This window comes from Cynocephalus volans, chromosome 5, assembly GCF_027409185.1.
Source record: "Cynocephalus volans isolate mCynVol1 chromosome 5, mCynVol1.pri, whole genome shotgun sequence".
Taxonomy (NCBI): Eukaryota; Metazoa; Chordata; class Mammalia; order Dermoptera; family Cynocephalidae; genus Cynocephalus; species Cynocephalus volans.
This window is the reverse complement of record NC_084464.1, coordinates 113,320,691-113,339,740: the sequence shown is the minus strand read 5'-3', so window position 1 is coordinate 113,339,740 and position 19,050 is coordinate 113,320,691. Positions and strand designations below refer to the sequence as shown.

Below are 19,050 nucleotides of genomic sequence, written 5' to 3'. Positions count from 1 at the left end.
CTGCCTGTGTTATTTCAAACAGCCCATCTTCAAGGTCAGAAATTCTTCTGTTTCTTCAAGCCTGCTGGTTAGACTCTCAGTTGTGCTTTTATTTCGTTGAATGAATTCTTCAGCTTTGCAAGCTCTGCTACATTCTTTTTCAGGGCATTGATTTCCTTGTACATTTCTTCTTTCAGGTCCTGTATACTTTTCCTCATTTTATCGTGTTATCTAGCTGAGTTTTCTTGTGTCTCATTTAGTTTCCTTAGAATTATCACTCAAAATTCCTTGTCAGTCATTTCAAGGGCTTCTTGTTCTATAGGATCTAGAGCTTGAGAGTTATTATTACCCTTTGGTGATGTACTTTCTTGATTTTTCATATTTCTGGTATCTTTCCTTTGATGTTTAGTCATTGTGGCAGGGGATTTCACAGTCCACTCATTAGACCCTATTGTTTGACTAGGATCCTGCCAGGACTGCCAATTTGATACGGCTGCCTCGGTGCCTGTTGGCAGGAGGCTCGGGCCTCTCTGGGCCGTGGGGACTGGACTGGGATGGGAGTCCAGCAGCGGCACCTACCTGCCCCAGCACACAGGCGTCTCGGGGCACATGGTGGTCATGGCGGCTCCCGGGCCTCTCTGCAGGAGCCTCTCTGGGTGGCACGCACTCGCCGGGGCTGGGGTGGTCCTGCATTGGCGCCTACCTGCTCCAGCGCATGGTGGTCGCAGTGGCTCCCAGGCCTCTCTCTAGCTGAACAGAGATCAATAGCCAGTGCTAGATGCAGAGATCAGCAATAGAATGTGGTGGCAAAATGTGCCTCACTCAAGTCTTGGGACAGGATAGATTAGGCAAAGTAGAAGAGAAAAAGAGGTCTCCACCCTTTTGAGTGCCGACTACTGTGGTGAACAATCCTGGGGCCTTTAGGCTGTACCAAGGTGTAGCCTTGGCCGACAGTCTTCAGTTGCAGTCAGTTATACCACTTTTCATGGGAGATCTCAGAGAGAGAAGAGAGAGAGAGTTTGATGGCAGGCAGGGGTGGGGGAAAAGGACTGCTTAGGATCTGGGAGTAAGCTTGGGATCTATATTTCATACATATATAGGAACATATGAATACATCCTCTTTTAAAATTTTCCATATGAAATGGCATTACACTAGAATGTAAGCCCCACAAGACCAAAGATTTTTGTCTGCTTTGTTTGCTGCTGAATCCCCAGTGGTTGGAATAGTGCTTGGCACATAGTAATTAGTCAGTATTTGCTGAATGAATGAACACCTTACATATTATTTGGAGACTAGCCTCTTGATTCTTCTACTTGCTCATTTCTTGTTATCTTTACTTCTGTTCTTCTTAAGCTACTTACTGTCATGACCACACCCTGGAACTTGTCCTATGTCTGAGATTTTAAATGCAGATTTCTCAGTTTCTAACTACAATTTTCTATCTTTCTTTAAACAAGTTTTTGAGGTATAATTTACATGTCACAAAATTCATACATTTTAAGTATACACATTTCAAGGATTTTTAGTACATTTACTGAGTTGTGCACTTATCACTATAATTCAGTTTTAGAACTTTTATATGGCTACAGTAAGATCCTATATGTCTGTTTTTCTGTCTTTTTAACTCTGTCCCTGAATTATCTACTCTACCTGTTTTTAGGTTTCAAACCCATTGGCCCCACTACTACTGCCCCATTTTGTAGACTCCTCTTTCTTTTTCATCTTATTCTCTATTCTTTATCTTCTCAACCCTTTTGTTTGCCAGGTGAAACCATCAGTTCTGAATTAATCCATTTGTTTATTTTTCTCTCTGCTAAGTGCTAGTTTCTGATTACGGCAGGATGAAAAATCACAGATTAGTGCCACTGTAAATTCATTGTCTTCAACTTCACCTTTCCTTGCCCTGCTTTACTTCTACTTTCTTCTAGTTAATTATCTCCTTACCATTCTCCACTCTCTTTTCTCAGATGTTAAGCCCCTATTGAGGTCTTGCTTCCTACTTTGTACAGAGTATAGAGTCCATCATTCTAGAACAATGGTTCTCAAAGTATGAACTGGGGATTCCTGGAACCCTTTCAGCAGATCTTTATGGTCACAGTCATTTTCATAATAATAGTAGGATGTGATTTGCCTTTTTTACTGTGTTCAGATAGTGGGTAAGACTGCTGGCACCTTGTCCAGAATCATGATAATGGCATCAAACTACTAGTCATTGTATTTTCCACCACTAAGCACTCACAGTTTAAAATTTTTAAAAGCCAGTTTTACTTAAGAATATCATGAGGACATGATAAAAATTAAATCTTGACCCTTGTGTATATATCTTTCTAATATTAATGTGATAAAATGAAAGTAAGCATGGAACACATCTCTGTATTGAAGTACTATGATTGTCTCAAGGAAACACTTAATGATTGTTTTTAGTTGCAAGCTGAACTAGCCACTTTTTTTTTTTTGATGGAACACCATTTTTATTTGAAAGAACAAGTGATAAAGTTCTAGTGATTTACATATTTGGCAGGTATCCTCTCAAAAATGAACCAAATGAGCCTGTCATTTCCAGGAAAACAACTTATTGTATTTATCGCCAATGGTAAAATGTGAGCTTTCATTCAATCATTAGGATTTTGGAGGACTTTATTTGCTACTATGAACTTAACAGCTTTCTAGTATGTAAAGATTTTTCTGATGAGATAAATGATATTAACAAATATGATTTTTTTTTTTTTTTACTGTTCAATGAACATTTAGTGGATCTATATTTTCTAAATGACCAGGGAATTGTGATGGAAAATCACACGTGGGCAAAAAATATTCAAAGTGCAAGATAGATCTTTATATTTTAATATAGTTAGAGTATAAAAAATTTTTTGATTTGGTTTCAGACTCCACATTGCAGCTAACCTTAAGAAACTACTCACTTGTTGAGTTTCCATGTAGTATCAAAAAAGAATATTGACAATTATCTGAAATTATTCTTGCTTTTTCCAACTACATATCTGTGTGCGGCTGGGTTTTCTTCATATGTTTCAACCAAATCAATACAATATATTGGAACAGATTGAGCAGAAGCAGATGTGAAAATCCAGCTGTCTTTTTTTAAAACAGAGATTAGCAAACATGTAAAACAATGCCTCTTTTCTCACTAAGTTGTTTTGTTTTGGGAAATATAGTTATTTTTTATAAAAAAAAATGTTAACATGTGAGTTCATTGTTATTTTAAAATTAATAAATAAGTTTCTTAAAAATTTCCATTTTAATTGCTAATATGGTAAATATCAATAGCTATAAACCACATAAACAAAAGCTCTTTGGTGTTCTCAATAATTTTTTAAGAATGAGAAGGGGTCCTGGGACCAAAACATTTGAGAACCACTAGAATAAAGCTCTCTTAATTTCTTATCAAAGGCCCTTATACTGTATTCACATTCATTCTCTCTCTCACTGCCTATTCAGTGAAAGAGATTCCCCTTACTCACCTCCGAAGCGCAAGATCCATCTTTTTGAGCTTTTTATGGACCTCTCCCATCTATCATTTATTCCCATCTTCATTCCTTTCCCACACCATTTAAATATTAGGAAGACTCTGCTAATTTTATATACTCATGCATTTGTATTCATAGATACACCATCCTCTTGCATAGCTGTTTTCCTTGAAGGATTTATCTGTACTTTGTGTATCCAATTTTTTACCTCCCATTCACTCTTTAACTTACTCTAATATGGCTTATCCGCCAACCATTCCACTGAAATTGCTTTCACTAATGATCTCTGTGTTGCTAAATCTAATTTTTCGTTCTTTTAACCTCGTGGTTATGCTTTCTATGCCTTAAAACAACCCCAAATGTTGGTTTCTGTGATGTAACTTTCTCTAGTTTTCCTCATGCCTGTCTGACATTCATATTTCTGCCATTTTGTTGGTTCCTCTTTTAACATCTGTGCTTCTTTAGGGTTCTGTCTTAGGCTTTCATCTTTTCTGTCTATACTTTTTTCCTCTCTCTACAGCCTTTTCTACTCCCATTGTTTTTGTTTTGTTTTGTTTTGTTTTTTGTTAATCTGTATACATTTGACTTCCAAATGTTTATTAATAGCCTAACTTTCCCTCCAGAGCTCCTGATCAATGTATCAAACCATCTACTGGATAAATAGAATAGCACTGTGATTAAGAGTAAGGCCTTACAAGTCAAAAAAATTTTTGATTTGAATTTTAGCTCTTTTACTTCTTATTTGTGTGATTTTTGACACCTTTTAAATCTCTCTAGGATTCAGTTTCTTTATTTATAAAATGGGGATAATAGTTGTCAAAGGCTAGTAGTGAGATTATTTGCAATTAAGCATTTAAAGCACTTAGCACAACATTCGGTATATAGTGCTCAAAAATATGTTAGCTACCTCTGTTATGTTAATAAAATTATTCTTATCCTCATTTTCATTATCATTCACAACCAAAATTATCATAGAAATCTGCTTGAATATTCTACTATACCCAAACGCCAGTATGTCTAAAGCTGAGTTTATCCTTATTCCCCCTCCCCACAAAAACCAAACATACCTGTTTTTCTTAGAGTCCTTCCTATTTAAGTAAATGCAGTACCACCAACCAGCTGCTTAAGCAAGAAATCTGCTTAAGCATCATCCTCCACTCCTATTCTACCTCTCACTTCCCACATTTTATGTCTCCTGAATCAATACATTTCCATGATCCTTATTGCAGCTATCATCATTTTAGTTTTTCTACAATAGCCTCTTCACTCCCTACCTCCAGTCTTGTGAATTCTCTAGCTATTCTAGTCATTTCATTTTCGTGCTGTTTACTTCTCAGGCAAATTCCACTACGTCATCAGATGTACTTGACAGGCTCTGCATGATCTGACTTCCCATTATTTTTCTTAGTCCCACCTCTCACCACAGCCTCTGACTCTAGGTTACAGTCTTACTCAGTGGTTTAAGTTCCTGAATCAGTCGTATGTTCTCATGACCATTTTCATGTGCAATTTTATTTACATGAAATACTCTTTCCACTCTTCAGATAAAAAGCACCTCTAGTTCATTGTTTAGTCTCCTGCTTAGAGATATCCCTCCAAAAAGGCTTTGCAGAAACCACCTCTGCACCCCTATTTAGTTAGTATCCCTTCTGGATGTTTTAATATACTTCCCCTGCATAGTACTTGTTATGCTGTTTATAATTACCTATTGTTTGTATTCCCCACCATGAAGGGAAAAAAACTTGGGAAAGAAAAATATTAAAATGGTAAACACCTCTGAGTGATGGGATTATGAGTAATATTTCCTTTTCCTTTTTGAAATGTTTATATAATCTTTTCAAAATTATTTCTGTAATTTTTAAAAGAAAAGTCTTATACTTTAAAACCTTTTTTGATACTTTGATTTTCAAAAATATAGTTAGTATTAAATTGCTTTAAGTCAAAATATTCTTTATCCCTGAAGTTTTTTGTTATTCAGAACATGCTACTTACTTTAAAACTTGATTTAAATGTGTAATTTCTAACAAAATACAAATTTCTGGTAAAATTGAAAGGAAAATTTCTTGTGCTAATAAGTGTTTTATTCTCTATACTTGTATAATCATTGTTTCACTTTACATTTTAGGGAATGCAATTTTATTATATAGCCTCTTTTTTTTCTAATTTAGGATATGTGAACTTTTGCAAAGTGGAGCCATAATGAATAAATTTTACCAGCCTCATGAAGCACATATTCCCTACCTCCTACAGCTCTTCATTGACTACAATCTTTATGGAATGAATTTAATAAACCTGGCTGCTGTCAAGTTCCGAAAAGCAAAAAGGAAAAGTAAGGTTAATTTTTAAGTGCAAATTAAAGTTTTGAAACAAGTGTTATATAATCGATGATTTCTATATATTTAGAAAATGTATATATTTTAAAAATAAGTGTTGAGTGGATAAAGAATAAAAAGAGATGTGCAAAGTGGAATAGAGATTATCAAGAAAAGCATCTCAGAAGAAATGTTTTTTGTAACAACTTTATTGAGATATTTCATATACCATACAATTCATTCATTTAAAGAGGACATTTTAATGGTTTTTAGTATATTCACAGAATTGTCAAACTATCACCACAAATTTAGAATATTTTCATCACCTCTGGAAGAAACCCTGTACCCTTTAGCAATCACTTCCAAACCTCCCATGTCTCCTATCCCTGAAGCAACCACTAATCTACTTTTTGTCTCTCTGTATAAGTGGCATCATGTAGTATGTGGTTCTTTCTTCTGTTTAGCATAATGTTTTAAGGTTCATCCATTGCATTAATCTGCTTCTGCTGCTTTTAACAGAATATCTAAAACTGGGTAATTCATAAAGAAACAAAATTTAGTTAATGTTTCAGAGGCTGGGAAGTCCAAAGTCCAGGTAACACATCTGGTGAGGGCCTTCTTCTGGGTGATGACTCTCCACAGCAATTCAGGGTATCACATGGCGAGATAACAACTGGACCAAGAGTGAGAGCTAACCTCACTTGCCCTCCTCATAAATCCGTCAGAAACATGCTCAGTACTCCCTGAATAGATCAGTCCATTTACAAGGGCACAGTCCTCACAATCTAATCACCTCTTAAAGGCCTCGCCTTTCAAATACCATAATCGGATTTCCCATTCTGTTATTACTGTTACAGTGGGAGTCAAGCTTCAGTGAATTTTGGGGGCACATTCAATTCACAGCATCCATGTTGCAGCATGTATCAGTATTTCATTCCTTTTAATGGCCAAATATCTGTTATGTGGATATACTGCCTTTTGTTTATCCCTTTATGATTTGATGGACATTTTAAGTTGTTTTCCCCTTTTGGCTGTTAAGAACGATGCTGCTTTGAACATTTATGTAAAAGTTGTATAGCCATATATTTTTGTTTCTCTGGGGCATATTTCTAGGAGTAGAACTTTCTTAGTCAAATGGTCTAGCATCTATTGCCTTTTATTCTCATTGGATTTCTTCTCTTTTACTTCTCTTAAAAGAAAATGGAACCAATATTTTTCTTCCAGTACTAATGTCCTTTCTAACTGCCATAATTCTTTTCCCTTACTGCCAAATTTTTTGAACCAGAGGTTCATATTTTTTGTCTCTCAGTTCATTAACTATTCTTTGGTTTAATTCCTTCCATTTCTTCTACATACCCAACCATGCTCTGAAAAGTCACTAGGGAGGATTTTTTGTTTCCCTAAATAGTGGGGTAGGTTACTGGGATCAGCTCTTCTGCTAAAAACAATTTTTTTTACTGCTGAGTAAAATTTGAAAGGAAAAAAATCTTAAATGTATCATAGAGTTTACAAATTATAAAGAAGTTTAGGCCAGAAGAGAGAACAGAATGTTGAAAGCAACATTTACCCCGAGGGTGTTTGCTAATGAACCTTATTTGAGACAGCCTTACCTGCAGGTTTTGCCCTGCAGGTGGGAACCCTCCACAGGGTAAGGTAGGGCTTCAAATGGATAAGCCCTTAAATTGAGCAGAAACTGGGAAGTAGAACACTTTTGAGGCATTTCAGTACAGTTTGAATACCCTGGAAATAAAGGAGATTCCCATATCTAGAAGTTGATCTATGGTGGTGCTGGTCTGGTAATGCACACAAGTCTGGCAGAAAAAGAAAATGCAGATTCTCCCTAGAGGAAATTATCTTTATTATAGGCCTCAAATTATCCTAAAAATAAGATTTGAAATATATTCAGCACACAATTTGGAATAGACCAGTTAATATACAAGAAAACTCCATCACACACACATGCACACGCACACGCACACACAAACACACACATGACCTGCGGAGAATTCCGATATTGGAATTATTAGATGCAGATTGAAAAACTGTAATTCAGAATTATTATCAAATAGTGGTGCTATTTGTGATTCTCTAATGTACAATGTTATATTCACTAATAGTTTTGTTTTGTCTCTCCAGAATGCTAAGAATATCTTTATGTGGAACAATTTAGATGCAATGAAACTTATTTTCAAGAGTGTTTTGTGGTGACAACTTATATTAAATATTTCATTTTTATTTTGAATATACAAAGATTGAAGCTTTGAGAACAGCATGTGACTCCCTTTTTAAGTAGATCAAAATGATTCATTTGTTCTACTAGATAATAATACCAGATAATAACCTCAAGTTTAGTTGACAACTTATAGCTTAATAACTGCCTGTTTATCTCTTCTCATATCTTAGGATAATATAAAATTCCCATAGTAAATCAAGTCGTGTAAATGAGTAGCTCTCCCTTGGTCCTTAGGATCCCAAAAAGGAAATCATTAATGAAGGATGAGGTAGGCTTGGCTATCCAATAACTCCCTCTTTCCATGGAGAAAGAGGCTGAAAAGGAAAGGAAGGAAGAGGGAAGATAAAAGAAAAGCGGGATGACTGTCCACTGCCTAACTGTCCACTGCCTAACTTTCTTCCCTGTGGAGATTGTAACCTCCTAGTGTCTCCCCACTTTTATGAGGGCTGTGTTATTTCATACCCAAGAGATGCAGTGCAGAGATTTTCAAGAGTAAAAGTTTAAGGAGTAATATCCAATTTCAAGACTTACTATAAAGCTACAGTAATCAAAACAGCATTGTGTTAACAAAAGTATAGACACATTGATGGAATAGAGTAGGGCCTGGAACTAGACCCATATTTGAAATAGCCTATCATTTGTTCATGTAGTTCACTTAGCTTTGAAAGAGGCACAATTGTAATTCAATGGAGAAAGGATAATCTTTTTAACAAATATTGCTGTAACAATTGGATGGCCATATGCCAAAAAGTAAAAATAAAAGAACCCAGACATATACTTTATACCTTATATTAAAATTAACTCAAAATACATCACAGACTTAAATGTAAAATGTAAAACTATTAAACTTTTAGAAGAAAATAAAGGGAAAATCTGCCCAGCCGTGGGTTTGGCAGTGAGATTTTAGATGCAACACTAAAAGCATGATCTTGAAAGGAAAAATTGGTAAGTTGGATTTTGTCAAAATTAAAAACTTTCGCTCTGTGAAAACACTTTTAAAAGAATGAAAAGACAAGCACAGGACTGGGAAAAATATTTTTTCAAATGACATCTGATAAAGGACTTGTATCTAAGATATATAAAGAATTCATAAAAATCAACAATAAGCAAACTACTCAAAAGACCTGAACAGATACTTCACCAAAGAATAAGATATAAGGACAGCAAACACAAGGAAAGATGATATTTAGCATTATATGTCATTAGGCAAATGCAAATTAAAACCACAAAGAACTATCATTACATATTTACTAGAATGGCTAAAATTCAGAAGACTGACAACAAATGCTGACCAGGATGTGGAACAATAGCAACTCCCATTCATTGTTGGTGGGAATACAAAATAGTACAGTCAGTTTGGAAGACAGTTCAATAGTTTTTCATAGCATTAAACATAGACTTACAATATGATCCAGCGATTGTACTCCTAGGTATTTAGCCAAGTGATTTAAAACTTAGGTCCTCCCAAACCTGTAAGCAAATATTTATAACAGCTTTGTTCATAATGGCTAAAAATGTAAATCAACCAAGATTTCCACTCAACAGGGGAATGGCTAACCTGTGATACTATTTAGTGATGAAAAGGAAGTAGCTATTGGTTCACACAACAACATAGCTGAATCTTTTAAAGCATTTTACTAAATGAAAGAAGCCAGACTCAAAAGGTTATGAATTGTATGATTTAATTCACATGACATTCTGGAAAAGACAAACCTCTAGAAGTGGAAAATAGATTGTTGGTTGCAAGGGTTTAGAAGGGAGTATTGACTGCAAAAGGAATATACAGGGGAACTTTTAGAGTGAAGGAATTATTCTGTATGCTACTAGGGTGGTAGATACGTGGCTATGTGTTTGTCAAACCCTTAGAACTGTACTTCACTGTACCGTAACCAAGTGATAAATGTTAACGTCACCAGTGATGTCATGTGGATATCTTGTACCCACTAACATGATGTGATAAGGCCTGTCACCTCTCTGATATTCTTTCCAAAAACCCATACCAGTCCTATCATGAGAAAAACATCAGACAAACCAGATTGGAGATCATTCTATAGGTTACCTCATCAGTACTCATGACTGTCATGAAAAACACAGACAGACTGAGAAATAGACCAGAGGAGAATGGGGAGACAGCAACTAAGTGCAACGTGGTACCCTAGATTGGATCCTAGAACAGAAAGAGGACATTAGTGGAAAAACTGGTGAAATTCAAATAAAACTTGTAGTTTAGTTAATAGTAGTCTTCCAGTGTTGGTTTCTTTGTTCTGACAATTGTACCATGGTAATATAAAATGTTAACAATGAGGGAAACCAGGTGACCAGTATGCAGGAACTCTCTGTACTATCCTTGCAACTTTTCTGTAAGTCTAAGATTATTCTAAAATAAAAAGGTTGCAGCGGGAAAAAAGAATAGCAAATCGGTTATCAGTGTCAAGTATAGCTGAGAGTTTAAGAAGAATTGAGGAGTGGAAAAATTTCTAGAGTATATGCAGTAGGTATTATAGGAAGAGGAGGTAATTTTCACAATTAAAGGTTTTTTCCCAATAAGTAAAAAAGCACAAGAAAAGTTTGAATTAGCAAATGAATGTAAACCATTTATTTTATTTATAAAAGTTAGATAAGTATTGGAATGGAAATGAGAAAGGATTTTTTTTCAAAATGCGAAAATTTGTTAAATTTGAAGGCAAATTTATGTGGAATTTAGTTGGGGGAAATTAAAGCAGAGAAATTGCACTATGATTAAATAAAATTTACATCTTAATTCATCATATAAATAGCCTTCAGGGGTTTTTTTTCTGTTTGTTGTAAAATAAAAGGTTATACTGAAATCATAGAAAGAATAGGTGAATAATTTTTGTATTTTATTTTCTCATGTTATCTCAGACGCATTACAGTTAACCCGACAGTAAAGTTCTCATGTTATATATGAGGGTACTTAAAAGTCCATGGTAAAATGGAATTAAGAGACAATACAAATCTTTCCGTGAACTTTTTGAAGACTCCTCGTGTGTATCACATGCGTATAACTTAACATTTTATCTTATAAGACAAGTTAACATAATTCATAATGTCGTCTTACTTTTGAAGTAGTGAAAAAGATTTTGAAATTTGAATATTTCATATGCATATACGATTTTGTCTCAGTATTCAGTTATATAATCAGTTGTAAAATGACGTATGCATAGGGCTAATTACTATAGTTTATTATAGTGAAGTGTATAAAAGTATTTAAATGCAGCAAATATTTTGAGCACCACAGAGGCATTTTATATTATGTTTTTTAAACATCCACAGTAGAAAACAAATTATGTAAGGGACATGAAAATCAACTACAATGTATATTGAGAAGTAAAATTAAAAAATAAAAAATAAAATAAAAAGCAAACAAATTATTTGTATATATAATATATATTACAAACGTAGGCTGGCCAGGTAGCTCAGTTAGTTAGAGCATGGCCTTATAACACCAAGGTCAAGGGTTCAGATCCCCTTACCAGCCAGCCATAAAATAAAACAAAAAAATATATATTACAAATATATGTATATTTAAGTCAGGGAGTTTTCACATTCTTTAGGGAAATATGGTAAAACTACATAGAGTATAAATAAAATGTGAATTTTTATATTATAATTGATAACTCTGAATTAATAAATTTATGTAGCTCCTTTTTATTTAACATGTACATTTTTGTAGGGTACAGTGTTAGATATATAAATTTATTAGAAAATTATTAATATGTATGTTGTAATTTCTTGCAAGTGATTTCTTATAAATGTCCTACCCATACTGTAGCAAAGCCTTTTAAAACTTCTGAATGTATGAGAGAACTTCAAAAATTTTATGGAAAGATTCATATTATCTTTTAGTTCTAGTTTTCCTTGAACTTTTTGAAGTACTCTTGTATATAAGATCAGTTGCATGTTTTGTCCTGTTTTTTGTAGAAATAACAAAGATAATAATACCTTATCTCACTCTAATTATACCGTTTTGTTAAGCTAACCAATTAAGAAAATCAAAGTATTAAATTTAGCTGGAGAGCATTGTGAATTTAATATCTTTTACAGTGTTAAGATTCTTTTTGATGCCACTCATTCAGCTTTGAAAACTTGAATTCCCACAACAAATCACAAAAAACTTTAGAGACTGCTTCCAAAGTATGACCCCTGGACTCAGTTTCTGAAACTGGGTCATCTAAGTAGACATGTATAGTCTCCTCTCCAACTGCAGGTCAAATTGTTTTTGCATTTGCACCAGGTTTCCACTCACTGTTACTGCCATTACTTCTGGAATGCATTGTGTATTTTCTTTTTATTCTGGGATTAGTATTAAAGGATGTTTTGAATTTTATGTGGAATTTCCACTAGAATTTTAGTTGAGGCCCATACACAGAGTACCATAGGGATTTAAAGTCTATAAAAATTTGTAATTCTTTATTTTTCAAGTGAGATTTTAAGCATACTTCCCACAGTAGCACATCTAAATGTATCATACTTTGATTCTACTATGAAAGTATTGTAGCCATTTCTCCCTTAATATTCATGTATTTGCAAATACTTTTTTCCCCTCTTAGTTTGGAACCATTACTCTCAATTATATATGTATATTGTGTGTATGAATCTTTAGGGCACAATTTTAGAAACTAGTCACATAGGTTGTGTATTATTTTACTTAAGGTAATTATATGCAAATTAAAAGTGGAATGTATTTCCTTTTACCTTTCTATTTCTAGGTAATACATTGCATGCAACCGGATCATGCAAGAATCATTTATCAGGAAATTCCCTTGCTGATACTTCATTTCGGTGGGAAGAAGATGAAATACCAAGGTTAGTTAATGTTGTTAAAGAAATGAAAATTTTACGTATATCCTAGTTGTGATTAGAAATTAGTGATTACCATCATTTAATTTTAACCTTTTATTGTACTGGGTCTTTTTAATCTGTAAGTTTATTTTTAAAAGCACATTTCAGCATTAGTATGTTACATGGAATCATAGATTTAAAAAACAGACCATGAAAATATACCTAGTTCTTACCTAATTAGTGAAAGGAATTCGGGGTAAATTGTTTTATGTCTCTCCAGCATCCATTTTCATCATGCATTCTAAATTGATACAACTTATCAGTTAAAATCACATTTATAATGAAATAGCACCTTAAAACTGGAATAGCAAATATTTTTTATAAAAATAACCCCTCAAATTTCTAAATATTAAATATTTATTGAAGAAAGGGCATTGAAATGCTGTGTTTATGAATAATTTGAAATTTTTTCTTAACTATTTTATTTTTGATTAGACTTCTTTTTGGAGTAATATATTCCAAATGCTTAGATTTCCCTTCCATAAAGGAGATATGTAATCATCCCCTACAGAAATGATTAATCACTAACTTTATCTACATAGAACTCAGGGATTTCTGATTTATACCACACACCATTGCCTATGCTTCCTTGATCCTTTTATGGATCATTTGCGTAGTAGCAGGGTGATTATGGTTTTCCTCTTTTCACTATATGTCACCTGATGCTTTTTAAGCAGATATTTTTTACAAAGAGTGCAAGGTGGAGAAAGTGTTTAGTTAAGTGACTCTAGAAAATGTGATTTATTAATTGTGGGTAAACTATCATAAAAATATTTGTTGAGAGCTTAATTTATGTAGTTTTAGATCCCTAGTATGTACTTGACAGAATTTCCATATTATGGAATTGCTCAGGACTTTTTAATACCTAACATTAAGAAAGAATATCACTAAAAAATGACAGAGGGCTGAGCCCGTGGCGCACTCGGGAGAGTGCGGTCCTGGGAGCGCAGCGACGCTCCCGCCGCGGGTTCGGTTCCTATATAGGAATGGCCGGTGCACTCACTGGCTGAGTACCAGTCACGAAAAAGACAAAAAAAAAAAAAAAATGACAGAAATATATCATTTTGTGACTAGAATATTACCTACACATGAGTCTTTGAAGACTTCTAAGTAATGTGGACAGTCAGTGATTTTTCTTACCTCTTGTTCCTGCTTGTCAACAAGTAGCAGGGTTTTTTTGTTTGTTTGTTTTTAAAAGATGACTGGTAAGGGGATCTTAACCCTTGACTTGGTGTTGTCAGCACCACGCTTTCCCAAGTGAGCTAACCAGTCATCCCTATATAGGGATCTGAACCCATGGTCTTGGTGTTATCAGCGCCACACTCTCCCAAGTGAGCCACAGACTGGCCCAGTAGAAGGCTTTTTGATAAACATACACATACCTCTTATTTCCTTCACAAATATATTGGAATTGTTTATGTAATCGTATTGAGATGATATTAAGTTTAGAGAGAATGTTATTTACCACATCAAATTCAAGTTCTAATCAATCCATAGCAAAGCGACCAACAAGCTACTTGCTATTTCATTTTTTTATACCCATGACACAGTCCTTCTGTCTCTCTAAAGTTGGAGCAAATCAACTTGACTCAAGGACTTTTACCTACTTGCTAGAACCCCTACTTTTCAAAGTTCTATATTTAGTAGATTTTTTGTTTTACACGATCAATTAGAATTAAAATTTATTTGTAGTTTGAAGCCCTTTTGTAACAAACATCTTTCTAGTTAAGTGATAATACTGTACTAAAGCTTCACTGATTAATTTTGGGGAAACTGTGTGTTATAATGAAAATTTTGAATTTTAGAATATATCTAAGAAGTGCATTTTACTTCTAAACGTGTATAAATAGTAACCAAAGATATAAATATGCAAACTAGTGACATTAGACAAGTTATTCAGAAATTAGAATTTATAATAAGGGCCAGCCTCGTGGCTCACTCGGGAGAGTGCGGTGCTGATAGCACCAAGGCTGCAGGTTCGGATCCTATATAGGGATGGCTGGTGTGCTCACTGGCTGAGTGTGGTGCAGACAACACCAAGCCGAGTGTTGCAATCCCCTTACTGGTCAAAAAAAAAAAAAAGAATTTGTAATAAATATAGTGATTTTTTTCTTCAGATTATCCCATAGTTTTAGGTTTTTGTCATACTTATATTAACTGAAAACCTGTAATTTCATCAAATACAGATAACAGATAATGTCAGAAAGTTTTGCCATAAATTAGTACTCTCTTAGATTTTGTTAGTCTTATTTCTATCCCTAATGCAAACACCTTCTTCTGAGTGCCCCCGCCCTTTTTTTTTTTAAACAAAGAAATATTTTATATACCTTCACAAACATTATTACAAAGGCCATGATACTCAGAGAGAGGAACAAAGTCGAAATGAGATGGGGATGGTGAGTCAGCAGCTCTCCTAACCATTATGGACCTCCGGGATCATTTGGCAAAGTGTGAAATTCACAAAAGTTGAGTCTGGTGTCTCAACCCTGGATACCCATCAGAATTATCTGTAGAGATTTTTTAAATTATGAGTTTGTGAACTCTACTCTCAGTGATTCTAATTAGTAGATCTCTTGTGTTAAGCTAGGAACAGAAATATTCAGAAAGGCACAATTGTCTAATTACCTTTGTATTGTTTACCTACCTTTCATGACCAAAATGAATGGTCTACATGTTTTTGCTGACTCAAATTTTTTACTCACACTCTTCTATCTACTGGAAACAAACTTTTAATACTGAAAACTTTCTTTTCATAGGAGCACCTCCTGTTCTGAATGTCTGAAGTTTTGCAATAAGGGCAAGAAATAGTTGTAAATTTCTACTGTGAGATTATGGTTTTTTATGTTATTGTTTCCTCCTTTGTCACAAACGTGCTACTCCTGGAATATTCATCCTTGACATTTACAATGTAATTTTTTCAAATTGCAAAACTTTTAGTATAAGAAGAAAATTGTTGAGCTATTTTATCTGGTACTTCAATTCATAGCAAAAGTGATTTTGTTAAATTATATAAATAAAGAGGATAATCTACATTGAGAATTATTTTTTCTGAAAGTGAAAGGAATATATTGTGATAGGTTGGCTATGTCTCTTCTCTATCAATGGCAAAAAGATGTGTGTGTACACATGTATAAGTGGGGTCTTCAAAAAGTTATGGAAGGATTCATATTATCTGTTAATTCTATTTTTCCACGAACTTTTTGAAGTATCGTCATACATATATGTATGCATATATTTATTTGAATTGTAAAAATTCTGTGCTTTAGCAAATTAATTTCTAACATTTCATCAAAATTTTCTTAGGGATAGACAATGGAAAATGAGGTTTTGCTAATGTTTTTGATAAAACATTTAAAAGTTTCAAATCAAAATGTTAATGAAATATGCTATCACCCACTTTCAGGTAAAATCATGGATCTCCCCTTTTCATTTGGTGTTTATTTTGGTATGAGATCAAAAAAAAAAATTCTGTAATGAGTGAACTGAGATCCACACTGGCTATCTGTTCATTCTGTCAAGCAAGGACAATTACGTGGTATCTTCCTAATCTTCTCTTTTGTGGCTTTTCTTTTTTGTGAAAAAGAAAATGCTTCTGAGTCAAAGAGCATTTGTGAGAAACAACCCTTTGTAGCTCTCATAAAAACTAATGACCTTGTGGTGTCATCACTTTTCCTAGCTGTGGTCCCACTGTTGCACATTCATATGGTTTATCAGTTCTGTAGTTAAGAATTTTAAAGCATTCCCTAGCTCAGCAATAGTTAAGGCAAGAAGAACAGTGAGTATCCTGTGCCCGCTTTTCACTATGGTTTTCTTCCCTCATCTCTTGTTGTATGTTCTCTCCTCATTTTTTGAAAACCATCTATGATGGCTGTGGAAGATGACTCTAGGTAACTTATTTCATATGTGTATGGTTTTTGATGCATCCCTCTGTTGTTCCTCTGTTATCCTATTTGATTCTGCCCTGGGTATAACCACATGCTAAAACAATGTTTGTTCCTCATGTATAAAATATGATGAGCCAAAGTATGTAGAATATACTTGCAAAAGGATCTCAGTAGGATTGTCAGTGTATTAGATTTTGTATTTTTCTTGTCCAGTACATACATAGTACCAACTGTGCCATGAATAATTGTGAATTAATTTAATCAATTGTGAATTAATTATATGTACCACATAGTACCAATTGTGCCATGAATAATTGTGAATCAATTTAATATCTTCAGGTTTTCCAGTCACCAGCTAAACATGAAATAATTTTCTTTTTTTATTAATTTTTTTTGTTTATTTATTTATTAATATTATTTTTTTGCATTCTGTGATGTGGAGCAGTTGGGGGGAGGGGGGGAGGGAAAAGGGGAAGGAAATAGGGTGGGAGGGGGAGAGAGGAAGAGGGGAAGGGTTGAGGCCTGTGGCACCCCCCTCATTCCTGCAGGGAAGACTAGGGGGCTTCCAGTGGTGTCTTGGTCATTGCTGAGCAGGGTGCAGATGTCAGGGGGGCATGGCTGAAGCCTTCACTCGCCCACCACCCCAGCTCGGCAGCCTGGTATGCTTCTTGCAGTGCCTTGGTGGTGGTCGCTGGGCTGGTGGGGGGCATGGCCGAGGCCCTTGGCCCCCCACCGCTCTGGCTCAGGAGAGCCTGGGGTGCTTCCTGCAGCAGCTTGGTGGTCATCGCTGAGCTAGTTGTGCGTGTCAGGGGGGCATGGCCAAGGCCCTCATCCCCCCACAAAGTATTGTTTTCTTTGTAAGAAAAATCTTACAAAGTTTGCTCTAACATATTTATTGTTTTTGATATCTTTTTATTACAGTTCTTTAATACTAGAAGGTGTTGAACCACAGAGTACATGTGAATTAGAAGTGGATGCTGTAGCTGCTGACATCTTAAATCGGCTGGACATTGAATGTACATACACAATTATTCTTAATATATATTTTTATTTTTTAAAATTAATGACCAAAATAGAGTAGGAAAACTAAGGAAGAAGGCATTACTCAGTAACTAAGATATTATAGAAATAGGATATGCAAAATGTTATAAGGATTTCTTCTTTACTTCTGATGAGATAGTCATTATTTTTTCATTTATACCTTCATTCAGGAGTATGTTTGCATAGACACGAAACTAAAGTAAGTGTGATGCAAAATAAAATTAGCCAATATAAAATAATTTAATGTACTCTTCCTTTTCATTTTATCTTCAAACTATATGCCAGAGAAGTGACTCTTAGGTCTATTGGCTATGTTCAAATGTTAGAATTTTATTTACTTGCTGGGTTTTTGGGAAACAGTAGGAAGAAAACTAAAAAGTAACATCATAAACAGGTTGGAATAGTTTGTCCATTTTATTACACAAATAAGGCAATTTTTTTTAAGCAATATTTATTATGTAAAAGTTTAGATTTTTTAAAGCAAGTATTTTTTACTTTGACCCTTATAGTATTGAAGTATTGTTGTGATTACAGCTCAGATTGGTGGAAACCCTGGTCTACAGGCCATATGGGAAGATGAAAAGCAACGGCGAAGGAACAGAAATGAAACTTCTGAAATTAGCCAACCCACATCACAAGGTATAAACCATATAGTTTATATGGTTTACTCTGATGATTTTTTCAAACTAAATATTTTAATGGAAAAGTTTATTATTGGATTTTTTTCCCTTGACATTAATTAGATCTTCTCAAATTACCTTTAAATTTTCTATGTGTTTTTCCTATTGGCATTGCCATACCACAAGTAATTCTTTACTTTGCCTTTGCAACTATCTCCAAAGTGTCACTGTGTCTCTCTCCCCATAACAAATTGACATTTTCACTATCCTTGGTTTTCAGCATAACTTGTCCTCTTGCCTCACTTTTTTTGCTCCTTTTTCTTCTAGTATGTTCTAGCCTTCTGTATTTCCAAATAAGCTATAGAAAACGCACAGAAGATTGTAAATCCCAACTTAGAAACACTGTTTAGCTCATTAAGCTTTGAAAATGTAATGCATAAAATACTACCCTCAACTTATTTTCTGTGTGTGCCATATAAACTCTCACTTTGATCATCATGTACAGCTCTGAAGAAAATACTCATCTTTATTACTAAATGCGGCTACATTCAAAAAAATTGATGAGGCCTAAATACCATGAATACAACAGAATTTTAAAAATAAAGGTAAAAGAATAGAAGACATAACTCAAA

The 19,050-nt window shown here is 34.4% G+C and overlaps 1 protein-coding gene across 4 annotated transcripts in view; it reads left to right on the top strand.

The window, feature by feature from the left end:
• REV3L (REV3 like, DNA directed polymerase zeta catalytic subunit) overlaps positions 1 to 19,050 on the top strand; it is a 167,957-nt gene that overhangs the window by 69,933 nt on the left and 78,974 nt on the right. For all 4 annotated transcript variants that reach the window (XM_063098439.1, XM_063098440.1, XM_063098438.1 and 1 more), the window contains exons 4-7: positions 5,634 to 5,794; positions 12,741 to 12,837; positions 17,679 to 17,773; positions 18,333 to 18,437. In XM_063098439.1, coding sequence (XP_062954509.1) covers positions 5,634 to 5,794; positions 12,741 to 12,837; positions 17,679 to 17,773; positions 18,333 to 18,437 — 458 coding nt within the window. The remainder of the gene's footprint in view (positions 1 to 5,633; positions 5,795 to 12,740; positions 12,838 to 17,678; positions 17,774 to 18,332; positions 18,438 to 19,050) is intronic.